Below are 27,310 nucleotides of genomic sequence, written 5' to 3' on the forward strand. Positions count from 1 at the left end.
GATTTTAATATAGATTTAGGGGTGGGGGGGATTTTAATATAGATTTAGGGGTGGGGGGATTTTAATATAGATTTAGGGGTTGGGGGGATTTTAATACAGATTTAGGAGTAGGGGGGATTTTAATATAGATTTAGGGGTGGGGGGGATTTTAATATAGATTTAGGGGTGGGGGGGATTTTAATATAGATTTAGGGGTGGGGGGGATAGCAGTGCAGGCGCCATCACCGGGCTAATGGCTTGCCATGGTCTGGTTGATGGAGGTCTGCACACCACTCCTACAATGGCTGGTTCCACTTGGTGCAACTCCCGGGGGGTTGATGGAGGTCTGCACACTACTCCTACAATGGCTGGTTCCACTTGGTGCAACTCCCGGGGGGTTGATGGAGGTCTGCACACTACTCCTACAATGGCTGGTTCCACTTGGTGCAACTCCCGGGGGGTTGATGGAGGTCTGCACATTACTCCTACAATGTCTGGTTCCACTTGGTGCAACTCCCGGGGGGTTGATGGAGGCCTGACTATATGTTTCTGTCCAGGTCCTTGGGTCAGTTGTCTAGGCAGCTGTTGCCTGTGTTCTTTTCGGATCCCGACGGGCTGCTCCTGCAGGTGAGGTCACCAGTCTGCCTCTTAGGTAGGCTGTACTGGAAATTAGATCGGGATGTGCTGGATGAGCTTTCATTGAAGCCTTTACTGGTTAGTTTCGGGGGATTGAAGGCCTCCGGTCCATGTGTGAGGGGGTGTTAGATTGGTGGGATTTAGTTAAGGTAAGGTATGGACAACAAGCTCAAGGACCTGAATTGGTTGAGCCTCCACAAGTGCTTGCCGGTACGTTCCATCATGTACCGGCATAGCTTGGCGCGATCCCCCACCTGTCCAAGACCATCTTGTGGTGGGGAGGAGACAGTGCACCTTTTGGGACTGTGCCTTTGCTGGAGTAGTATGGGCACGGCTGTTGTTAGGTAGGGTGAAAGGGAATTTTGTTTTAACTTGGGCTAGGGTAGAGAGAGGTGTAGGGAGAGCGAGGGGGACGGTCAGGGACAGGTTTCTGCTCTGGCTTCTCATAAGCCTCTTTAAACGGGGGCTGTGGGAAGCCAGGCAGGACATGGTAAAGACAGGGAGAGATTGGGGGTTGGAGGGGATAGTGAGGAGGGTGGAAGCAAATTTGAGGGGGAGGATGAAGAGGGAGGAGAGGAAGTGGGGGCAGCATGCTGCCCGGCAGAGGAGGAAGGGAGGTTTAGGGCTGGGGTTAATTTAGATGATTTAAGGGGATAGAATAGTGACTGGGAGATGGGGGAAGGTTGGGCTTTAGAGATGTAGTTTGTAGGCATGAAGGGGAGGGAAGATGCTCCCCTGAGTTTTTAGTTATTGGGTTTTTGTTTCGTTTTGAATTTAAAAATGCCTTTTTTTGTTTGTTTGGAATATTGATGGTTTTGTTTTGTATGAATGGCATTGTACGTAATAAAAATGTTTATATACTGCTCAAAAAAATAAAGGGAACACTTAAACAACACATCCTAGATCTGAATGAAAGAAATAATCTTATTAAATACTTTTTTCTTTACATAGTTGAATGTGCTGACAACAAAATCACAGAAAAATAATCAATGGAAATACAATTTATCAACCCATGGAGGTCTGGATTTGGAGTCACACTCAAAATTAAAGTGGAAAACCACACTACAGGCTGATCCAACTTTGATGTAATGTCCTTAAAACAAGTCAAAATGAGGCTCAGTAGTGTGTGTGGCCTCCACGTGCCTGTATGACCTCCCTACAACGCCTGGGCATGCTCCTGATGAGGTGGCGGAAGGTCTCCTGAGGGATCTCCTCCCAGACCTGGACTAAAGCATCCGCCAACTCCTGGACAGTCTGTGGTGCAATGTGGCGTTGGTGGATGGAGCGAGACATGATGTCCCAGATGTGCTCAATTGGATTCAGGTCTGGGGAACGGGCGGGCCAGTCCATAGCATCAATGCCTTCCTCTTGCAGGAACTGCTGACACACTCCAGCCACATGAGGTCTAGCATTGTCTTGCATTAGGAGGAACCCAGGGCCAACCGCACAAGCATATGGTCTCACAAGGGGTCTGGTACCTAATGGCAGTCAGGCTACCTCTGGCGGGCACATAGAGGGCTGTGCGGCCCCCCAAAGAAATGCCACCCCACACCATGACTGACCCACCGCCAAACCGGTCATGCTGGAGGATGTTACAGGCAGCAGAACGTTCTCCACGGCGTCTCCAGACTCTGTCACGTCTGTCACGTGCTCAGTGTGAACCTGCTTTCATCTGTGAAGAGCACAGGGCGCCAGTGGCGAATTTGCCAATCATGGTGTTCTCTGGCAAATGCCAAACGTCCTGCACGGTGTTGGGCTGTAAGCACAACCCCCACCTGTGGACGTCGGGCCCTCATACCACCCTCATGGAGTCTGTTTCTGACCGTTTGAGCAGACACATGCACATTTGTGGCCTGCTGGAGGTCATTTTGCAGGGCTCTGGCAGTGCTTCTCCTGCTCCTCCTTGCACAAAGGCGGAGGTAGCGGTCCTGCTGCTGGGTTGTTGCCCTCCTACGGCCTCCTCCACGTCTCCTGATGTACTGGCCTGTCTCCTGGTAGCGCCTCCATGCTCTGGACACTACGCTGACAGACACAGCAAACCTTCTTGCCACAGCTCGCATTGATGTGCCATCCTGGATGAGCTGCAATACCTGAGCCACTTGTGTGGGTTGTTGACTCCGTCTCATGCTACCACTAGAGTGAAAGCACCACCAGCATTTAAAAGTGACCAAAACATCAGCCAGGAAGCATAGGAACTGAGAAGTGGTCTGTGGTCCCCACCTGCAGAACCACTCCTTTATTGGGGGTGTCTTGCTAATTGCCTATAATTTCCACCTGTTGTCTATTCCATTTGCACAACAGCATGTGAAATTTATTGTCAATCAGTGTTGCTTCCTAAGTGGACAGTTTGATTTCACAGAAGTGTGATTGACTTGGAGTTACATTGTGTTGTTTAAGTGTTCCCGTTATTTTTTTGAGCAGTGTTTATAGAAAAATATATTTAAAAAAATTCCACTTTGTACAATATAGTGCATTTAAGTTTAGTATCACTTTCAACCAAACCAGTGCATTTTTTAAAATTAAAAATGTTGAAATCAACAATATGTCAAAGGATTCAACTACTGAAAACTGAAACGAACAATTGGATCAAACAGATCAATCCTACTGGACATTGGGTTTGATTCAGACCCTGCCAGCATGGCCAGAGATGTAACTTATAACCACTGAACCACCCCAGACCTTTCATGCATGACTAAAAACACCTAAGTATTAGATTTACTGCCATGGTCTAGTATGTCACTGCATCAGACACCATTCACAATGCTGGCTGAGGTACGAGTAAAACATGACATATTATTTCCTAACCATTCACAATGCTGGCTGAGGTACGAGTAAAACATAACATATTATTTCCTAACCATTCACAATGCTGGCTGAGGTACGAGTAAAACATGACATATTATTTCCTAACCATTCACAATGCTGGCTGGGGTACGAGTAAAACATGAAATATTATTTCCTAATTGTAAAAAATTCCCCAATCTTTTAAAAAAGATCTGAAATGGCAAGGCTTTAGTTCAGTGGGCTTTTCCATTGTTGAGGAAAGCAGGGGAAGTGTTGTGAGTAACAGAACTGCCTGAGATGTGGGGGAAGGGAAGCTGCTCGCTGATTGGCTGTAGTGACAAGGGTCCCTCCAAAAATCTATCACTATTCCAACTCAAATTCTCCCCCAAATCTACCACTAATAGGCCAAGCCTCCACAGACCCTGTCTTGTATTGACAAACAGAACAAATCATTTGACATTCAAATATGTCATTTTAAATAGCTCAATTCAATCCAGCTGGGCCTTTTTAACACAGACAGTTGTTCCTGCTGTAGATGTTATGCCTTTGTACAGATCTAAGATCAGTTCTCCTCCACAATGCATATTCAGTACCGGTCAATTGTTTGGACACACCTACAAATTCAATGTTTTTTCTTTATTTTAACTGTTGTCTAAGTTAGCCTTTCCTGTGGCTCAGTTGGTAGAGCATGGTGTGTGCAACGCCAGGGTTGTGGGTTAGATTCCCACGGGGGGCCAGTACAACAAAAAAAAAAATGCATGAAATGTATACATTCACTACTGTAAGTTGCTCTGGATAAGAGCTTCTGCTAAATAACTAAAATGTAAAAAATGTACAATAATAGTGAAGACAACACAACTATGAAGTAACTCATATGGAATCATGTAGTAACCAAAAAAGTGTTAAACAAATCAAAATATATTTTATATTTGAAATTCTTCAAAGTAGCCACCCTTTGCCTTGATGACAGCTTTGCACACTCTTTGCATTCTCTCAACCAGCTTCACCTGGAATGCTTTTCCAACAGTCTTGAAGGAGTTCCCACATATGCTGAGCAATTGTTGGCTGCATTTCCTTCACTCTGCGGTCCGATTCATCCCAAACCATCTCATAGGCATAGTTGTTGTCTTCACAGTTAACTCTAATGAACTTATCTTCTGCAGCAGAAGTAACTCTGGGTCTTCCTTTCCTGTGGCAATCCTCATGAGAGCCAGCTTCATCATAGCGATGGATGGTTTTTGTGACTACACTTGAAGATTCATTCAAAGTTTTTGAAAGTTTCCGTATTGACTGACCTTCATGTGTTAAAGTAATGACGGACTGTCATTTCTTTTTGCTTATTTGAGCTGTTCTTGCCATAATATAGACAAATAGGGCTATCTTCTGTATACCACCCCTACATTGTCACAACACAACTGATTGGCTCAAATGCATTAAGAAAGAAAGAAATTCCACAAATGAATATTTAACAAGGCACACCTGTTAATTGAAATGCATTCCAGGTGACTACCTCATGGTAGATGATAGATGGTCAAAAGATAAACTTTTGAAAAAAAAATTACGTCAAAATCAAACATAATAAAAAGTACATTTGAATGACACTAAGTGGCAGTGTTTTTACAACTAATGCCGGTTTGCCTGAGGCTGATGCCGTGCAGGTGTTGGAACACATGCATATTCACACACTCTCATTCAAACAAACACATACAAGAACACACACATACATGTAATAGTGCCAGACATGCACACAAACATATACAGTTGGCATTGCTGTTATGATTTTAGTTGTCCTTGATGTCCTTTGTTTTAAATGTATTATTTTGTTTTGTAATTTTTTTGCATTGTTGTTTGCTGTTTTCTTCTGTCTTTTCCTTTTTTCTCTTTAGTTCATTCTCTTGGTTGTTGGTGCATTGGGGGGTTCTTGGAGGTGGGGAATGGAATTAATTGTCTTTTTTTATTAGGGGGGACTGTGGGAGGGGTCTCGAATGGTTGAGAGAAAGCTATTGGGGAACTGTGGGGGGATCTTGGAGGGTTGAGGGACAGCTATTGGGGAACTGTGGGGGGATCTTGGAGGGTTGAGGGACAGCTATTGGGGAACTGTGGGGGGATCTTGGAGGGTTGAGGGACAGCTATTGGGGAACTGTGGGCTTCTGAACTCCTTGTGTCATCGAGCTCTCGGCCTTCCACCTCAGAGGGTAGGGCTAACCAGCTACATTATTGCAATTCTTATCAAATAAAGGTTGATTGTTTGAAGAAATGACAGTCTCTCCTGATTGGTTAGAATTTCCACCACAATGTTAGACCAGACTCATAGTACAGAATAAATGACTGACTGCCCAGTTCAACATCAGTTCCCCGTCTCACCTCATACTGTATTGGAGCAGCAGCAGCTGACTGCCCAGTTCAACATCAGTTCACCGTCTCACCTCATACTGTATTGGAGCAGCAGCAGCTGACTGCCCAGTTCAACATCAGTTCACCGTCTCACCTCATACTGTATTGGAGCAGCAGCAGCTGACTGCCCAGTTCAACATCAGTTCACCGTCTCACCTCATACTGTATTGGAGCAGCAGCAGCTGACTGCCCAGTTCAACATCAGTTCACCGTCTCACCTCATACTGTATTGGAGCAGCAGCAGCTGACTGCCCGGTTCAACATCAGTTCACCGTCTCACCTCATACTGTATTGGAGCAGCAGCAGACTGCCCGGTTCAACATCAGTTCACCGTCTCACCTCATACTGTATTGGAGCAGCAGCAGCTGACTGCCCAGTTCAACATCAGTTCACCGTCTCACCTCATACTGTATTGGAGCAGCAGCAGCTGACTGCCCGGTTCAACATCAGTTCACCGTCTCACCTCATACTGTATTGGAGCAGCAGCAGCTGACTTGATCGTTGATGCTAATCATCATGTTTGAATCTGAGAGTAAATAGAGCCGACTACACTCTAAAAATGAAGGGTTCAACTGGAGTTGTTCTCAGATCCCCTAAGAACCGTAGGGTTCTTGGTCAATGAAAAAACAGCCCCAAAAGGTTCTTCAAAGAACTTGTTAGAAGGTGGGTTCATCGAGGAACCTCCGTTGTTGCTGGACTTCTTCCGGGAACTTCGCAATTACAACTGAAAACGATGGTGACAAGTTTGGATGCGACAACAGTTAAAAAGGTTAAGTTGGGTTGATGTTTGGCTCTGAATATGTCTCGAAATCATTTATTATAATAATATAACATACTAATAATGAATAACGAAGACAATGATGGTTTTCTGTGAATATCTTCCATAACGTTACTATAGTTAATGAACGTAAATATTAGAAAGCCGGGTTTGACCGTCGGCGTTGTATGAGCTACAGTACAGTACCGTTAGCTAGCTAGCTAACGTTATGTCCTAACTAGGCACAACTAGGTTTGGATTATTTCCTCAACTATATTCTTTCCCATATATTGTATATTGTTTCCATAAAGACAATATGGCTTTACACTCATTAACGTAAGTTTCCAATCTAGAGCAGTTCTCACTTTTGTGATAATGAACTAGCTAACGTTAGCTTCGTTAACTAACTAACTAACTAACTAACTAACTAACTAACTAAGGATGGTGACCTGTCCAGACGAGATGTTACAACGAACTGAATCATCAATAGAGGTCTTCCTCTTTATATAGCCTGCTACAGCATGCAATACTATTAACTCACAAGGGGGCATACCGTTACATGTATAATACTATCCCATTTTGGAAACGTTACATATACAATGCTATCCCATTTTGGAAACGTTACATGTACAATACTATCCCATTTTGGAAATGTTACATGTACAATACTATCCCATTTTGGAGACATTACATGGACAATACTGGACAATACTAACCCATTTTGGTTAACGTTACATATAGAATGCTATCCCATTTTGGAAACGTTACATGTACAATACTATCCCATTTTGGAAACGTTACATGTACAATACTATCCCATTTTGGAAACGTTACATGTACAATACTATCCCATTTTGGAAACATTACATGTACAATACTATCCCATTTAGGAAACGTTACATGTACAATACTATCCCATTTTGGAAACGTTACATGTACAATACTATCCCATTTTGGAAACGTTACATGTCCGCCCCCTTGTGGAGGTAAATTAATATCTTAGATGGTAGCTGTTGATGGGATTCAAATGCATAATGGTATTAATACAGTGTCTAGACTACCTCTTTTGTATAAATGCCCTTCAGAATCCAAACACAGTATTGCCACGCAGCAAAATGTTGAGTATAATCTTTCAAGTCAGCCTGTCACACAATGCTATTCTCAAACATAACTAATCAATTTGTTGTTTTTCAACAATATTTTAACCTGCAGGAATATTTTCACATTTCTATGTCATGGTTAGTCCCTAGGATAATGCAACTCATACATTTTTCATTACTTCTAAAATGGGGTACAGGTTTAAAATAATGACAGGTTTAGAATAAGTACAGGTTTAAAACAAGTTTCCATAAAGCCAACATGGCTTTACTCTCATTAACGTACGTTTCCAATCTAGAGCAGTTCTCACTTTTGTGATAATGAACTAGCTAACGTTAGCTTCGTTAACTAACTATTACAGGTTTAAATCAAGTATATGTTTAAAATAATTACAGGTGCACCTTACTAGCTTATACTATATCATAAATGGTCTTAACTAGTAAACACAGATTCTAGTTTTCATTCAGTTCACAGATGGCTGGCTGGGCCCTGTTTACACCTCCAAGCCCCCCCCCCCCCAGGAATACACACTCAGAGCCTACGAGGCTTTTCTAAAAACTCCACTTTGCGTGCTTCGCTCACATTCTTTTTTTTTTTAAACTACGTTCAAGATAATCAATTAGTTGTTTTTCAACAATATTTTAACCTGCAGGAATATTTTCACATTTATCTAATGGTTAGTTCCTAGGATAATGAAACTCATACATTTACATCTTTCAATACTTCTAAAATGGGGTACAGGTTTAAAATAATTCCAGGTGCACCGTACCATCTTATACTATATCACAAATGGTCTTAACTAGTAAACACAGATTCTAGTTTTCATCCAGTTCACACAGATAGCTGACTCAGCCTCAGAGCCTCCTGACTGGGCCCTGTTTACACCTCCACACAGGAATACACACTCAGAGCCTCCTGACTGGGCCCTGTTTACACCTCCACACAGGAATACACACTCAGAGCCTCCTGACTGGGCCCTGTTTACACCTCCACACAGGAATACACACTCAGAGCCTCCTGACTGGGCCCTGTTTACACCTCCACACAGGAATACACACTCAGAGCCTACGAGGCTTTTCTAAAAACTCCACTTTACGTGTTTCACTCACCTCTTTTTTTAAAACTACGTTCAAGATGTGGTATCCACTCGGCTCGCTGCCTCTCAGATCAAAGGTGAATCCATCTGCTCCGTTCCCGAAGTGTGGTTTCCCTGAGATCCCAAGTTAGAGGGATCCCTGGTGCACCATTTACCCAGGTCACCAGGAGCGGTACCAAGTGAAGATTCACATCCCCAAATGTGGTGATTAATTTCTTTAACATCAAATGAGGAGACAAACTTATCACACAAGTCAGAGTAATTCTGAAACTAAATCTTTATTCACTTATTATTAAGGGAGCAGGTAAATACAACACACAAATATAGGGTGAATCAATTGAGTGCTCTACGATAATGATCGCTGGTCGACGAATCACCCCCAGATGACTCGTTGAGAACCACGATACAAAAGTACAAAGGTATTTTAAAGCCAAGATACACCCCTTTCAACCTACATGACGAACAACCGATGAATAGAATGGGTCACAAGCTTAAGATTTGTATGAAAGATACTTATAATTCTCAGCAGACAGTATCTGCTGTAAAAACAGTACTCTTTGTGTAGAGACCAGGGTCTGGCCCTGGGGTCATCTCTCCCTGGTCCCATATAGAACAGAAACATTAACTCATGCTGTGGAATGTGGTCTCTTTAGGTTTTATCACCCAAAAGACATTGTAAATCTCCTGTCAGTGTTTTCTCCCAGAGGCCCATCCTCAGTAGAACACAGACACAATAGTTCTAAGAACCCTCTATTCTGTTGCATAAAACAACCATTTGATGCAATAAAAGTATAATAACATAATCTTGCAGTTTTGCTCTCAGTGTCCACTGAAGTTGACTAGTGACAACAACTGGGAACTAAAAGACACCCACCATGAGACCCACTAAATCTGCCCAAGAAGAGGAAAACAAAAGAAAAACCTACACCAAACTTAACCTGTTGGGGCTAGGGGGCAGTATTTTCACGGCTGGACAAAAAAACGTACCCGATTTAATCTGGTTACTAATCCTACCCAGTAACTACAATATGCATATACTTATTATATATGGATAGAAAACACCCTAACGTTTCTAAAACTGTTTGAATGGTGTCTGTGAGTATAACAGAACTCATTTGGCAGGCAAAACCCTGAGACAGATTCTGACAGGAAGTGGATACCTGATGTGTTGTATTACCTTTAAACCTATGCCATTGAAACACACAGGGGCTCATTAATGTTTTGGCACTTCCTATTGCTTCCACTAGATGTCACCAGCCTTTACAAAGTGTTTTGAGTCTTCTACTGTGAGATCTGACCGAACAAGAGCCTTGGAACGGTGATGGCCCATTAGACTCTGGCGCGCGAGTTCATGTTGGGTACCCTCGTTCCAATACGTTTTCAAAGAGAATGCATTCGTCCGCCTTGAATATTATTCATGTTCTGGTTAAAAAAGGCACTAATGATTTATGCTATACAACGTTTGACATGTTTGAACGAACGTAAATATATTTTTTCCCCTCGTTCATGAAGTGAAGTCCGGCGGGCTTAGATCATGTGCTAACAACACAGAGCTTTTTGGACATAAATTATGAGCTTTTTTGAACAAAACTACATTCGTTATGGACCTGCGATTCCTGGAAGTGACATCTGATGAAGAGAATCAAAGGTAATGGATTATTTACATAGTATTTTAGATCTCTCCAACATGGCGGTTAGTCTGTATCGCAAAGCGTTTTTCTGGGCGCAGTGCTCAGATTATTGCAAAGTGTGATTTCCCAGTAATGTTATTTTTAAATCTGGCAAGCTGTTTTTGGATATAAATATGAACTTGATAGAACTAAAAATGCATGTATTGTCTAACATAATGTCCTAGGAGTGTCATCTGATGGAGATTGTCAAAGGTTAGTGCATAATTTTAGCGACGCCTGTCTTGAATTGACAAAACATTACACACAACTATTGTCAATGTACTGTCCTAACATAATCTAACTTTATGCTTTCGCCGTAAAACCTTTTTGAAATCTGACAACGTGGTTAGATTAAGGAGATGTTTATCTTTCAAAGGGTGTAAGATAGTTGTATGTTTGAAAAATTTGAATTTTGACATTTATTTGGTTTCAAATTTGCCGCTCTTGAAATGCACCTGCTGTTGATAGGGTGCACCACGGGGGGCACGCTAGCGTCCCACATAGCCCCAAGAGGTTAAAGACAGGAAGCAAACCAAAAAGGTGGAGCAACTAAAGGTGTTGACTCTCCACATGTATCAAGACAACTGGAGCACTGGGCCAGACACTCTTAAATAGAACCTGGACCAGCTCAGGTGAAACACCTTCCCACTAACGAGATGGACAAGCCAGCACAGGTGTAACACATACTGACTAACGAGGTGACACCAATCAGTGCGTCCTACGTGCTAACGAGCTAGACGTGCTAACGAGCTAGACGTGCTAACGAGCTAGACGTGCTAACCTCAAAACATAAATGGAAAAACCAAAGACTGTAACACCTTAAGAGAATGCTTACCACTAACAGAAAACAACTTCCAACTTGCATTTCACATTATAATCAACTACAATGATTCACCTTCACCAATATAAACATGGTGTCTACTGGATGTCAACAATTAGAAACAAGAAAAAAAAGAAAACACTAGCTTCTAGAACTCTGGTCCCTTTGTAACCAAACAAAACTCATCTCCAATACGGAAAAACGTGCAGTCAAAATAAGATCCATGGCAACTCACTGGCTAAAACACAAATATTTTTGACTGCCCAACCTTGAGACAATCAGAAACTAAATTGTCCTCACCATGGACACAAGCACCAAAACGCTGTTGTTTTGACAAGTAGCAATAAATCACTGATATCGATTAGGGGGAAATCAGGTTGTACGTGCTGTTGAAACTAGCACAACTAAAAAAACACATGGAATTGGAGATATCTTTCACCTCACTGGTTAGAGGACAACCTGCAGAAGACAGTCAGCTACATTTTGGAGTGATGCATTTAAATTTAGGGGTCGCTAAACAAAGGAACACAACACTTATTTGTCATCACTCATCGATATCATGTTGAAATCAATTGTGTGACAGAAGGGAGATGAGGTTGCACGTCCTGTTAAAACTAACAGCTAAAAACCACATGGAATCTGGGAATAATGTGTACATCACTGGTTAGAGGACAACTTGTAGAAAACAGATCGCTACATTTTGAAGTGGTGGATTTTGATTAAAGTGGGTCACCAACATGGTAAGTGTAACAGCTCTTTTTGTGTTAGTCACTTTTTTGTTAAATCACATAAATAGTAATTCTTTCATTTCAGAGCCTGTATTTTCCAATGAGGCTAATATCCATATCATGTTGAAATCAATAAAACAGGGGACAAATGTTTAGGGTTCTACATTGTGACATCATTAAAATACTGCTACTACAATGTTAAAACATTCTACATTGTGACATTAATTCATTGATATCATGAAACAATTCCTTCATGTATGTATTTTCTGATGTTTGATCAGAGATCTTTTATCAAAGTATCTCTTCCCACATTGATCACAGCTATAAGCTTTCTCTCCTGTGTGTGTTTTCTGGTGCATCTTCAAATTCTGTGAAGTTGAGAATCTTTTTCCACAATCTGAACAGTGGAATGGTTTCTCTCCTGTGTGTACTTGCTGGTGTCTTGTCAGATTGCCAGATTCAGCAAAACTCTTTCCACATTGACAACAGCTATAAGGTTTCTCTCCTGTGTGTGTTCTCTGGTGTAATTTGAGCTGGCAAGATTGAACAAAACTCTTCCCACATTGAGTACAGCTATAAGATTTCTCTCCTGTGTGTCTTTTCTGGTGCACTGTCAGATGGCTAGATTGACCAAAACTTTTCTCACATTGACCACAGCTATAAGGTTTCTCTCCTGTGTGTGTTCTCTGGTGTAATTTGAGCTGGCTAGATTGAACAAAACTCTTCCCACATTGAGTACAGCTAAAAGGTTTCTCTCCTGTGTGTATTCTCTGGTGCACTGTCAGATCTCTAGATTTTAAAAAACTCTTCCCACATTGACCACAGCTATACGGTTTCTCTTCTGTGTGTATTCTCTGGTGTGATATGAGGCTGGTTGACTGAGTAAAACTCACCCCACATTGAGTACAGCTGAAAGATTTATCTCCTGTGTGGATTCTCGGATGAATTTTAATGCCTGATGAGGTGAATCTCTTCCCACAGTCAGAGCAGGAGTGAGATATCTTCCCTGTGGGTCTCTGCTGGTGTCTCTTGAGGTGTTCTGATGTGGAGAGATTCTTCTCTGCCCTGTCAGCATCAAGAGGTTGTTGAGGCTCCCCAGAGGATCCACGATAGTCACGTCTCTCTCCTGTGTGAACAACAAAGTCAAACAGATGGTTAATGGCCCACAACAGCGAAAATCCACTGTAAAAGGTGATGCCAACAGCGTAGCCATGATGTTGTACAACAATTGACGTTTGTAATGAATGTAATGATTACTTGACATTTGTCTTAAAATGAGCAAGAATAGTCATATTTTGTCTTGTTTTCACATTAGTAGTAACATTGATGATTGTAGGCTAGAAATAAGTTATTCATGTTGTTGAAACTCTAAGCAGTGTGCCAGACGACTTTTGGTCTCCAATATAGGCCCCTTTCTATGTTTGCTAAAATTGACAAAACTGACGCATCTTGCGGGGTCAGGTGAAAAATGGGTGTCTGATTATTTCTGGCTGGGTACTCTCCTGACAATCTAATGTTTTGCTTTCGTTGTAAAGCCTTTTTGAAATCGGACAGTGTGGTTAGATAAAGGAGAGTCTTGTCTTTAAAATGGTGTAAAATAGTCATATGTTTTCGGATTTTTGAGGAATTTGTAATTCGTGCCACGCCCTATCATTGGATATTGGAGCGGTGTTCCACTAGCGGGAACATCTAGATGTAACAGGTTAATATCTCAATGTTCAAAGTTTAGCCCGAATCCAACAATAGTCATAAAGTTATACTCCCTTTCAGTTGGTCAACTTCGGTACAACATACTATGGGAAAATACAATCATTCTCCATGCCGACCCAAACGGATACTAAATGAAACGGCCCATGGCAGACCACCCAGACCTGACCCCGCAAGATGTGCCAGTTTTGTCAATTAATTGTCTTTTGTTTGAAACACTCCTGTCAATGTTGAGTAAGGACGCACACCTGATTACACATATAGAAGTAGGACTAGTCTACCTGGCCTGTGTGCAAATGTAGGCCTATAAATGTGCCCATTTGTGGATGTCTGATAGTATTTCTGATTGTCTTAACGCACCACCACTAATGAGTTGTGGAGGTTCTCAAAGCAAATGTTTCTTCACCTCAAACAGCAAGTGCACCTCAGCCACGCTCAAGGTCCTAAACGATATCTTAACCGCCATCGATAAGAAACATTACTGTGCTGCCGTATTCATTGACCGGGCCAAGGCTTTCGACTCTGTCAATCACCACATCCTCATCGGCAGACTCAATAGCCTTGGTTTCTCAAATGATTGCCTCGCCTGGTTCAACAACTACTTCTCTGATAGAGTTCAGTGTGTCAAATCGGAGGGCCTGTTGTCCGGACCTCTGGCAGTTTCTATGGGGGTGCCACAGGTTTCAATTCTTGGGCCGACTCTCTTCTCTGTATACATCAATGATGTCGCTCTTGCTGCTGGTGAATCTCTGATCCACCTCTACGCAGACGACACCATTCTGTATATTTCTGGCCCTTCTTTGGACACTGTGTTAACAACCCTCCAGACAAGCTTCAATGCCATAAAACTCTCCTTCCGTGGCCACCAACTGCTCTTAAATACAAGTAAAACTAAATGCATGGTCTTCAAACGATCGCTGCCTGCACCTGCCCGCCCGTCCAGCATCACTACTCTGGACGGTTCTGACTTAGAATATGTGGACAACTACAAATACCTAGGTGTCTGGTTAGACTGTCAAACATCTCCAATCCAAAGTTAAATCTAGAATTGGCTTCCTATTTCGCAACAAAGCATCTTTCACTCATGCTGCCAAACATACCCTCATAAAACTGACCATCCTACCGATCCTCGACTTTGGCGATGTCATTTACAAAATAGCCTCCAATACCCTACTCAATAAATTGGATGCAGTCTGTCACAGTGCCATCCGATTTGTCACCAAAGCCCCATATACTACCCACCACTGCGACCTGTACGCTCTCGTTGGCTGGCCCTCGCTTCATACTCGTCGCCAAACCCACTGGCTCCAGGTCATCTACAAGACCCTGCTAGGTAAAGTTCCCCCTTATCTCAGCTCGCTGGTCACCATAGCAGCACCCATCTGTAGCACGCGCTCCAGCAGGTATATCTCTGGTCACCCCCAAAGCCAATTCCCCCTTCGGCCGCCTCTCCTTCCAGATCTCTGCTGCCAGTGACTGGAACGAACTACAAAAATCTCTGAAACTGTAAACACTTATCTCCCTCACTAGCTTTAAGCACCAGCTGTTAGAGCAGCTCACAGATCACTGCACCTGTACATAGCCCATCTATAATTTAGCCCAAACAACTACCTCTTCCCCTACTGTATTTATTTATTTTGCTCCTTTGCACACCATTATTTCTATTTCTACTTTGCACTTTCTTCTACTTCAAATCTACCATTCCAGTGTTTTACTTGTTATATTGTATTTACTTTGCCACCACTGCCTTTTTGTCATTACCTCCCTTATCTCACCTCATTTGCTCACATTGTATATAGACTTATTTTTCTACTGTATTATTGACTGTATGTTTGTTTTACTCCATGTGTAACTCTGTGTTGTTGTATGTTGTCGAACTGCTTTGCTTTATCTTGGCCAGGTCGCAATTGTAAATGAGAACTTGTTCTCAACTTGCCTACCTGGTTAAAAAAGGTGATTTAAAAAAAAAAAAATAATAAAAGATCAATGTCCCTGTTTTATAGAAAGTACTCACTGTATTTACTGGTGTTAATCAGATCAATGTCCCTGTTTTATTAGATAGTACTCACTGTATTTACTGGTGTTAATCAGATCTCCAGTCTTCTCTTCTTCGTCCTCCTCTAATGTGACAGTAATCTCCCCCTCTTCATCCTCCACCCCAAAAACTGCATCCTCTTCATCTTCTTTCACAGTAACATCCTCGTCTTTCTCTTCTTCTTTCACGGTAACAGCCTCACCCTCTACTTGTTTTTGTATTGTAACAGCCTCCTCTTCCTCCTCCTCTTTCACCAGAGCTTCTTTCTCCGTCCAGCAGGCCTCCTCTTTAACAGAAGGAGAGTAGCTTAGTGAACTCATGGTCGGGGACAATAGCTAGTTAGCATTAGCGACTAGACTAGTGCTAACTTAATCAGCCAGCTAGCTGACTTACAACGTAAATATTACATAAAATGTAGTACTATGTTTAAATCACAGTGGCAATTAAACCACGAAATTGTCCAAACAGCTTGAAAGTTCCGACTTTGTCGGCTAGCGAGCTACCGAGGTGGCTGCAGTTGTTGAAGAAGCGTTCCGTCCACTAGATTATACGTCACACTAGAAACATCGCCTGAAAGACACATATCGCCATCTGCTGTCTGGGGGGAGGAAACGCAGTTGAGGAGGGAAAACTATTTTTATTCTTCATTGAATTATAATATTATAAAGTAGTTTAGGGAAACGTTTTTTTCTCTCCATTAAATATGAATATTATATCAACACGTACAAAGAGTAACAAGTGTTGTTTGATTAGTTCAGATTTTTTATGAAAATTTAAAACAAACTTAACCTCTACTTCACATCTGTATTTCTGATTAAGAAGCAAATGATTATATATCAAAATAAGCACCTAGTTATTGATACCCTTGATAAAGATGAGCAAAAATTACTGTATGAAATAAATAAATAAACTTTACCAGGATATTTTAGCCCAAAACCTGGTTACCTCTCTGCTAGGAGGCTGAAACTTGGCGATAAGTGGATCTTCCAGCAAGACACATCAACATCCACCAAGAAATGGTTAATTGGGCACAAAATCAACATTTTCAATGGCTTTCTCAGACTTCGGACTTGAACTCCATTGAAAACCTGTGGTTTGAATTGAACAGGGCAGTCCACAAGCGCAGACTAAATAAATCAAGGACCTGGAGAGATTCTGTATGTGTTCTCTAATCTCATAAAACATTTCAGTGTCATTATCCTCCCAAGGGGAGAGTGCTGGAGAATTAAAAACATGGGTGGCAATAATTCAGACCCCTACATTTTGAGAATTACATGTTAAACTAAATCTCTTTCTCTGAGCAATTGTATTACTATAAAATGATATAATTTCCCTTTATTTTGGTGACACAATACATCATATAGATGTCTATAATGAACAGACTAGGTCTATACTGCTGCTACATGGTGTAACAATACATCATGTAGATGTATATAATGAACAGACTAGGTCTATACTGATCCAACATGGTGTAACAATATATAATGTAGATGTATATAATGAACAGACTAGGTCTATACTGCTCCTACATGGTGTAACAATACATCATGTAGATGTATATAATGAACAGACTAGCTCTATACTGATCCAACATGATGTAACAATATATAATGTAGATGTATATAATGAACAGACTAGGTCTATACTGCTCCTACATGGTGTAACAATACATCATGTAGATGTATATAATGAACAGACTAGGTCTATACTGCTCCTACATGGTGTAACAATACATCATGTAGATGTATATAATGAACAGACTAGGTCCATACTGCTCCTACATGGTGTAACAATACATCATGTAGATATATACTACTGTTCAAAAGTTTGGGATCACTTAGAAATGTCCTTGTTTTTAAAAGAAAGCACATTTTTCATCCATTAAAATAATAATACAATTGATCAGAAATACAGTGTAGACATTGTTAATGTAGTAAAAAATATTACTTTTTTTTTTTTAACAAATTCACCTTTATCTAACCAGGTGGCCAGTTGAGAACAAGTTCTCATTTACATCTGCGACCTGGCCAAGATAAAGCAAAGCAGTGCGACACAAACAACAACTTGTTCTTTAACAAAGCTTTTGTAAACAGTGTTGTTGCATAACAATCAGGCAGTAGAACAACAATAATCATCACCCTCTTGACCAATCTTCCCTCCCCTTAACATTGGGTTGATTCAGACCCTGCCAGTGTACCAGGTGGACATTGGGTTGATTCAGACCCTGTCAGTGTACCAGGTGGACATTGGGTTGATTCAGACCCTGCCAGTGTACCAGGTGGACATTGGGTTTGATTCAGACCCTGCCAGTGTACCAGTTGGACATTGGGTGGATTCAGACCCTGTCAGTATACCAGATGGACATTGGGTTTAATTCAGACCCTGCCAGTGTACCAGGTGGACATTGGGTTTGATTCAGACCCTGCCAGTGTACCAGGTGGACATTGGGTTTGATTCAGACCCTGTCAGTGTACCAGGTGGACATTGGGTTTGATTCAGACCCTGCCAGTGTACCAGGTGGACATTAGGTTTGATTCAGACCCTGTCAGTGTACCAGGTGGACATTGGGTTTGATTCAGGCCCTGCCAGTGTACCAGGTGGACATTGGGTTTGATTCAGTCCCTGTCAGTGTACCAGGTGGACATTGGGTTGATTCAGACCCTGCCAGTGTACCAGGTGGACATTGGGTTTGATTCAGACCCTGCCAGTGTACCAGGTGGACATTGGGTTTGATTCAGTCCCTGTCAGTGTACCAGGTGGACATTGGGTTTGATTCAGACCCTGCCAGCATGGCCAGAAATGTATTCCAAGGTCAGTAACTTATAACCACAGAACCACCCCAGACCTTTCATGCATGACTAAAAACACCTAAGTATTAGATTTACTGCCATGGTCTAGTATGTCACTGCCTCAGACACCGTTCACAATGCTGGCTGAGGTACGAGTAAAACATGACATATTATTTCCTAACCATTCACAATGCTGGCTGAGGTACGAGTAAAACATGACATATTATTTCCTAACCATTCACAATGCTGGCTGAGGTACGAGTAAAACATGACATATTATTTCCTAACCATTCACAATGCTGGCTGAGGTACGAGTAAAACATGACATTATTTCCTAACCATTCACAATGCTGGCTGAGGTACGAGTAAAACATGACATATTATTTCCTAACCATTCACAATGCTGGCTGAGGTACGAGTAAAACATGACATATTATTTCCTAACCATTCACAATGCTGGCTGAGGTACGAGTAAAACATGACATTATTTCCTAACCATTCACAATGCTGGCTGAGGTATGAGTAAAACATGACATTATTTCCTAATTGTCAAAAAATCCCCACTCCTTAATCAACTGGTCTCTCTCTGTTTAACCAGAATAACAGGAGTTGTGACCTTCAGACTGTTAGACTGTTAGTCCATAATCAACTAGTATCTCACTGTTTAACCAGAATAACATGAGTTGTGACCTTCAAGCTGTTAGACTGTTAGTCCATAATCAACTAGTCTCTCACTGAGACAGCTTTGATGGCCCAATAAAAAAAACTGTAAGTTTCTGCCAGCCAATGTGATAATTCCTGTACAGTACATGTGTAGAAGGATATTTCCAGTGCAGTACATGTGTAAATGGTGTAGAGGGATAATTCCAGTGCAGTACATGTGTAGAGGGATAATTGCAGTACAGTACATGTGTAAATGGTGTAGAGGGATAATTCCAGTGCAGTACATGTGTAAAAGGATAATTCCAGTGCAGTACATGTGTAAAGGGTGTAGAGGGATAATTCCAGTGCAGTACATGTGTAAATCGTGTAGAGGGATAATTCCAGTGCAGTACATGTGTAAAAGGATAATTCCAGTGCAGTACATGTGTAAAGGGTGTTGAGGGATAATTCCAGTGCACCGGTTATTGACTGGAGACTTAAAATGCTGAAAACAGGTCCCTAGTGGAATGACAACAACATGGCTGCTTGTTAAAGAAGAGATAGAGAGAGAGACAGAGATAACCATATACATTGCACATGGACCCTAAGAAATCCTGAATGTATTGAAATGTCTGGGCTCGCAGGGGATGTGTTAGTTCATAACCCATCATTTATACCTGTTAATTCATAACCCATCATTTATACCTGTTAATTCATAACCCATCATTTATACCTGTTAATTCATAACCCATCATTTATACCTGTTAGTTCATAACCCATCATTTATACCTTTTGCTTGAAAGGGGTGGTTCAGGCAGGCTGGCCCGCTCCCTAACCATACTTCTTACTTGACAGGAACTAATGGGGATCCATAATAAACCCTAGGAAGAGTAGCTGCTGCCTTGGCAGGAACTAATGGGGATCCATAATAAACCCTAGGAATAGTAGCTGCTGCCTTGACAGGAAATAATGGGGATCCATAATAAACCCCAGGAAGAGTAGCTGCTGCCTTGACAGGAAATAATGGGGATCCATAATAAACCCCAGGAAGAGTAGCTGCTGCCTTGGCAGGAACTAATGGGGATCCATAATAAACCCCAGGAAGAGTAGCTGCTGCCTTGACAGGAAATAATGGGGATCCATAATAAACCCCAGGAAGAGTAGCTGCTGCCTTGGCAGGAACTAATGGGGATCCATAATAAAGACAAATACTTTATCAATATATTTGTGTCTCTTTACTCTCGGATTCGAAAATGCTAATTAACATCAAAGTAGATGACATGCAAGACAACAAATCCCTGCAACCTCCTGCATGTAATCTCTAGCCAACACCTTTCACAGAACAGTTCACTGAATTGTCCATTGAAATACATTTTGACAATTTAATCATTGCTACATTAAGGCCTGATTGGTGGAGTGCTGCAGAGATGGTTGTCCTTCTGGAAGGTTCTCCCATCTCCACAGAGGAACTCTGGATCTCTGTCAGAGTGAACATCGGGTTCTTGTTCACCTCCCTGACCAAGGCCCTTTCTCCCATCTCCACAGAGGAACTCTGGAGCTCTGTCAGAGTGACCATCAGGTTTTTGGTCACCTCCCTGACCAAGGCCCTCCTCCTCCAATCGCTCAGTTTGGCCGGGTGACCAGCTCTAGGAAGAGTATTCCATTTAAGAATGGAGGCCACTGTGTTCTTAGGGACCTTCAATGCTGCAGAGTGTTTTTTGGTACCCTTCCCCAGATCTGTGCCTCAACACAATCCTGTCTCGGAGCTCTACGGACAATTCCTTCGTCCTCATTGCTTGGTTTTTGCTCTGACATGCACTGTCAACTCTGGGACCATATATAGCCAAGTGTGTGCCTTCCAAATCATATCCAATCAATTGAATTTACCACAGGTGGACTCCGAACAAGTTGTTGTTGCATCTCAAGGATGATTAATGGAAACAGGATGCACCCGAAAGCAATTTCGAGTCTCATAGCAAAGGGTCTGAATACTTAAGTAAATAAGGTATTTCTGTTTTTTACCTGTTTTCACTTTTTCATTATTGTGTGTAGATTAATGAGGATTCTATTTTTTAAATCCATTTAAAATAAAGCTGTAACATAACAAAATGTGTAAAAAGGGAAGGGGTGTGAACTTTCTGAATGAACTATGTTTTACTTCATTTAAAAAAATGTAACCTTTATTTAACTCGCAATCACGGCCGGTTGTGACACAGCCTGGACTCGAACCGGGGTGTCTGTAGTGACGCCTCAAGCACTGAGATAGTGTCTTAGACCGCTGCGCCACTCAGGGGCCCCTTGGTCAACCAAGAGTCGTCTGTTCTTTCTACCAATCGATTGGTTGAAATGTTATGTGTATTTTTCCATATATAGACACACCCCATGTGTTTTAATAAAATCAACTGTCTGTACTGAACTGGTCTGATGCTTTAAGCTGTTTAATCAAATAATTAAGTCACTGGAGGGAGCCAGAGATCAAGATAACCTAACCAGAAGGAGAAGAATTCTGCCGTTATGCTACTGAAGTTTCCAGTAATGGGCTACACCAGCGGTCGGCAACCTTTTCCATTTGGAGTGGCAATGTATCTTACCATTTCTACTGATCTGGTGCCAGTTATGATTTTCATATGCATATTTTACTGGAACAGTTTCATTTAATTCATAATAGTATCTCAAAATCATTGTCTGTGATTAATCTACATTCTATCTAAATCTAAATGAAAATTATACAAATCTAAAAGTAACTTTTATTGCCATTGCCAACTATGTAAAAATAGACTACATAAAACCAACAAATAAAAACATTGCAGCCTGCAGGTAATAAATATCCTAGAAATCACTTTGGCTGCACATGGCCTGTCTACAACAAACTTGAAACATTGTATCAACTATCAACTGGGTCGGCCCAAAACTCTAGGTAACAAGCTTGCAACATTGTATAAAATATTCTGGGCCCTCAGTTTCCGGCCAGTGAGTTCTGGACAGACACAGCTGTCGGCTATTTGTACAAAGGATAAGAAGTATTCAGGTATTTTATGACATTTCCACTGGATCAGAGCATTACATTTTTCCCTTTTATGTCGAGTGGTTATCGAAAGGGTGAGAGCTGGAAATATTTTACAAAAATACTTTGAGGAACTATTGTCATTTGCAATTGATTTTGATTAGACTTTGTTTACTTGCTGTTTGAGGTGAAGAAAACATGACATTGAGAAGCTCCACAACTCATTAGTGGTGGTGCATTAAGACAATCAGAAATACTATCAGACATCCCCAAATTGACACATTTATAGACCTACATTTGCACACAGGCCAGGTAGACTAGTCCTACTTCTATATGTGTAATTAGGTGTGCGTCCTTACTCAACATTGACAGGAGTGTTTCAAACAAAAGACAATAAATTGACAGAACTGACGCATCTTGCGGGGTCAGGTCTGGGTGGTCTGCCAGGGGCCGTTTCATTTAGTATCCTTTTGGGTCGGCATGGGGAATGATTGTATTTCCCCATAGTATGTTGTCCCGAAGTTGTCCGACTGAAAGGGAGTGTAACTTTGATTATAATTACACTTCCCTGAAGGAGGGAAACGAGGTACAGCACCTGTTTGTCCCCACCCCTTCCTGGGTCGGTGAAGAGCGGTATTAAATCGAAGGAATAAATCCGAGCCTCACGCTCATCACCTGTGGAAGGCGGGGCTTCCAGAGAGGCGTGGATTTAATAGTATGTTGTACTTAGTTTACCTTAACTTTATTGACAACACCCAAATGGATACTGTCATTAACGCAGTTCTTCAATAATTACACATAATTCTTAATACTGTAGCTGTTTAGTTACAGTCACATGTTCAACTATCATCAGCTGATCCAGGAAATCATTTTCTGAATGACAGTCAAATTACAAACATCATGACATGGGTATATTTGTTGTTAGGTGAAGTTATGGGCCAATTTGGCAAACAGTGTTCAAACCCTCATTGTCAGGCTGATGGAAAAGCCAAAGAGCATTTTACTGGTTGAAGTGTTTTTTAAGTACAAAGTGGTTGATTTGTGATGATGACACAAACATTATATTATAGGTTGATTTATAGTAGGGTCTCGTTAGTCTGTTTGGACACAGAGATATACTTACCTCATAATCTGTAGAGAAATGTTCCTTGATGGATAGGCTATTGTACAACACACAGAGCTATTTTTCTTTATCAGGACATTTAGAATGACAACACATTACAGAGTAGCCTAGTGGGATTATTCACAAAATTATCTGGTGATCAGGTTATGAAATGTCACGACAGACATTTTAGTTTCCTTGTTTCACCTGAGATATTAAATGATTTATAATCCTAGGTCTATGTTGTTGTTAGGTGAAGTTATGGGTCCTACAGCAGGTCTATGTTGTTGTTAGGTGAAGTTATGAGTCCTACAGTAGGTCTATGTTGTTGTTAGGTGAAGTTATGGGTCCTACAGTAGGTCTATGTTATTGTTAGGGGAAGCTATGGGTCCTACAGTAGGTCTATGTTGTTGTTAGGTGAAGTTATGAGTCCTACAGTAGGTCTATGTTGTTGTTAGGTGAATTTATGGGTCCTACAGTAGGTCTATGTTATTGTTCAGTGAAGTTATGGGTCCTACAGTCGGTCTATGTTGTTGTTAGGTGAAGTTATGAGTCCTACAGTAGGTCTATGTTGTTGTTAGGTGAAGTTATGGGTCCTACAGTAGGTCTATGTTATTGTTAGGGGAAGCTATGGGTCCTACAGTAGGTTTATGTTGTTGTTAGGTGAAGTTATGGGTCCTACAGTAGGTCTATGTTGTTGTTAGGTGAAGTTATGGGTCCTACAGTAGGTCTATGTTGTTGTTAGGTGAAGTTATGGGTTCTACTAGAGGTATATGTTATTGTTAGGTGAAGTTAAACAGTGTACAAACCCTCATTGTCAGGCTGATGGAAAAGCCAAAGAGAATTTTACTGGTTGAAGTACAAAGGGGTTGATTTGCGATGATGACACAAACATTATATTAAGCAGGACATTCAAACGAGCCTTACAATTATAATCCAAAGTAGTGTGAAATGCACTCATAAGCAACCTGGAAATGGAGGTTACTCCCCTGAGTTTCCCCCATTCACATTCAGAATACATTGTGATAAACTAAAATCTTTGCTCACCAGATATACTACATCCTTAACTAGTGGTTTCCTCATTACCAGATATACTACATCCATAACTAGCGGTTTCCTCGTTACCAGATATACTACATCCATAACTAGTGGTTTCCTCATTACCAGATATACTACATCCATAACTAGTGGTTTCCTCATTACCCGATATACTACATCCATAACTAGTGGTTTCCTCATTACCAGATATACTACATCCATAACTCGTGGTTTCCTCATTACCAGATATACTACATCCATAACTAATGGTTTCCTCATTACCAGATATACTACATCCATAACTAGTGGTTTCCTCATCACCAGATATACTACATCCATAACTAGTGGTTTCCTCATTACAAGATATACTACATCCATAACTATCGGTTTCCTCATTAGCAGGGAGGAGTTTCTGCAATCAAATTGTGTGCGCATTGCCCTCGTGCTGCAATTTTAGCAAACACAGAAAGGGGCCTATATTGAAGAGCGAAAGTCGTCTGGCACACTGCTTAGAGTTTCAACAACTTTAATAATTTATTTCTAGCCTACAATCATCGATGTTACTACTAATGTGAAAACAAGACTAAATATGACTATTCTTGCTCATTTTAAGACAGTTGTCAAATAATTTGAACATTCATTACAGACGTCAATTGTTGTACAACATCATGGCTATGCTGTTGGCATCACCTTTTACAGTGGATTTCTACTGTTGTGGGCCTTTAACCGTCTGTCTGACTTTGTTGTTCACACAGGAGAGAGGCGGGACTATCGTGGATCCTCTGGGGAGCCTCAACAACATCATGATGCTGACAAGGCAGAGAAGAGTCTCTCCAGATCAGAACACCTCAATAAACACCTGCAGACATCCACAGGGAAGAGAACTCACTGCTGCTCTGACTGTGGGAAGAGATTCACCTCCCCATCAGGCATTAAAATTCATCAGAGAATCCACACAGGAGAGAAACCTTTTAGCTGTAATCAATGTGGGAAGAGTTTTGGTCTATCTGGAAGTCTGACTGCACACCAGAGAACACACACAGGAGAGAAATCGTATAGCTGTGATCAATGTGGGAAGAGTTTTACTACATTTGGCACTCTGACTCAACACCAGAGAATACACACAGGAGAGAAATCTTATAGGTGTGATCAATGTGGGAAGTGTTTTGGTCAATCTGGCCGTCTGGTATCACACCAGAGAACACACACAGGAGAGAAATCTTATAGCTGTGATCAATGTGGGAAGAGTTTTGGTCGATCTGGCCATCTGGTATCACACCAGAGAATACACACAGGAGAGAAATCTTATAGCTGTGATCAATGTGGGAAGAGATTTGCTACATCGAGCAATCTGACTCTACACCAGAGAACACACACAGGAGAGAAATCTTATAGGTGTGGTCAATGTGGGAAGAGTCATGTTTCATCTAGCAATCTGACTCTACACCAGAGAACACACACAGGAGAGAAACCTTATAGCTGTGTTCAATGTGGGAAGGGTTTTAGTCAATCTAGCAGTCTGACTGTACACAAGAGAACACACACAGGAGAGAAACCTCTTAGTTGTGACCAGAGATAATCTGATAAAAGATTTCTGATCAAATATCAGAAAATACATGGAGTTGTTTCATGATATTAATGTCACAATGTGGAATGTTTTAACATTGTAGTAGGAGTATTTTAATAATGTCACAATGTAGAACCCTAAAGGTTTGTCCCCTGTTCTATTGATTTCAACATGATATGGATATTAGCCTCAGGGGGAAAATCCAGGCTCTGAATTGAGAGAGTACTATTTTTGTGATTTAACAAAAAGTGACTAACAAAAAAAGAGTTGTGTTACACTTACCATGTTGGTGACCCACTTGAATCAAAATGCAACACTTCAAAATGTAGCTAGCTGTTTTCTACAAATTGTCCTCCAAAATGTAGCTGACTGTCTTCTGCAGGTTGTCCTCTAACCAGTGAGGTAAACGATATCTCCCATTTCCATGTGTTTTGTTTAGTTGTTAGTTTCAACAGCACATACAACCTGATTTCCCCCCTAATCGATATCAGTGATTTATTGCTGCTTGTCAAAACAACAGCGTTTCTGGTGCTTGTGCAGTTTATAAGGTGCTTGTTTAAAAAATACAAGTAATATGATTATTGTGGCAGTTGTTTGTGTATATTGCACATTTTATGTTTAGGTTTTCAATACATCACAAACTGTTTCTGCATATTGGTGATTGATTTGGACACTTTAAAACTGTTTTGACATTGGGGCTATCCCATCTAGCAAAATGTCATTGAAAAGAATACTATGCCCGACGGCCAATAATCAATTTGTCTATAATCAATTTTATTAACAATCCTACATCACTCCAGTATTTCTTTACAACATTCAAATGCTAATTGTCTTTATTCCACTACTGAAGAAGCATGACTCAAATCACCTCATATTTCAAACATTCAGCCTGACAAAAGATACATGTTTTATTATTTCATGCCTCACCATTAAGTTAATTATTGCCAAGGACAACTTGGTTTCTGATTGTCTCAGATGTGGGCAGTCAAAAATATGTGTTTTCCGATCCAACAACATGCCTATCGAGATATTGCAGGAGTTTGCTCTTGAAATCAGACATCACTAATACAATTTGATTTGATTTTTGTTTGGGCTCGTTCCAAGGGGACGAGAGTTCTAGAAGCTAGTGAGTTTTAGGATTCTATAGTAAGAAAAAGGTGAAAAATGATATAATTGTATATTATTATTTAGAAATACGTGTTTTTTCTTGTTTTTAATTGTTGACAGCAAGTTGTTTTCTGTTGGTGGTGAGCAAACTTGTCCAACAAAAATATAGGATATATTTGTTGTCTTAAGTGGGAAGGTGTTACAGGCTTTGGTTTCCCCATTTATGTTTTGAGGTTGGACTTTAGCACGTCTAGCTCGTTAGCACGTCTAGCTCGATAGCACGTCTAGCTCGTTAGCACGTCTAGCTCGTTTCTAGCTCGTTAGCACGTCTAGCTCGTCTAGCTCGTTAGCACGTCT

General features: G+C 41.2%; 1 protein-coding gene across 1 annotated transcript; it reads right to left on the reverse strand.

Moving 5' to 3' along the window:
- Positions 1-11,916: 11,916 nt before the first annotated feature.
- On the reverse strand, positions 11,917-19,974 carry LOC123738853 (zinc finger protein 239-like). The gene is made up of 3 exons (XM_045713548.1): positions 19,925-19,974; positions 15,739-15,818; positions 11,917-13,088 (listed from the first exon to the last, which is right to left on the reverse strand). The coding sequence occupies exons 1-3, from the start codon at positions 19,972-19,974 to the stop codon at positions 12,214-12,216; spliced, it is 1,005 nt and encodes a 334-aa protein (XP_045569504.1). The 3' UTR covers positions 11,917-12,213.
- Between the last annotated feature and the right edge of the window lie 7,336 nt (positions 19,975-27,310).

The sequence above is a fragment of the Salmo salar genome, chromosome ssa02 (genome assembly GCF_905237065.1).
Source record: "Salmo salar chromosome ssa02, Ssal_v3.1, whole genome shotgun sequence".
Classification (NCBI taxonomy): Eukaryota; Metazoa; Chordata; class Actinopteri; order Salmoniformes; family Salmonidae; genus Salmo; species Salmo salar.

Bases quoted from the DNA above. Each gene is read 5' to 3' on its own strand.
- LOC123738853 (XM_045713548.1), bottom strand. From the start codon at position 19,974: ATGGTTAGGGAGCGGGCCAGCCTGCCTGAACCACCCCTTTCAAGCAAA. The intron at 15,819-19,924 runs GTATAAATGATG...TGGGGTGGAGGA, and splicing joins CCACCCCTTTCAAGCAAAAG to TGAAGAGGGGGAGATTACTG. The intron at 13,089-15,738 runs GTGAGTACTATC...TTGTTCACACAG, and splicing joins GATTAACACCAGTAAATACA to GAGAGAGACGTGACTATCGT.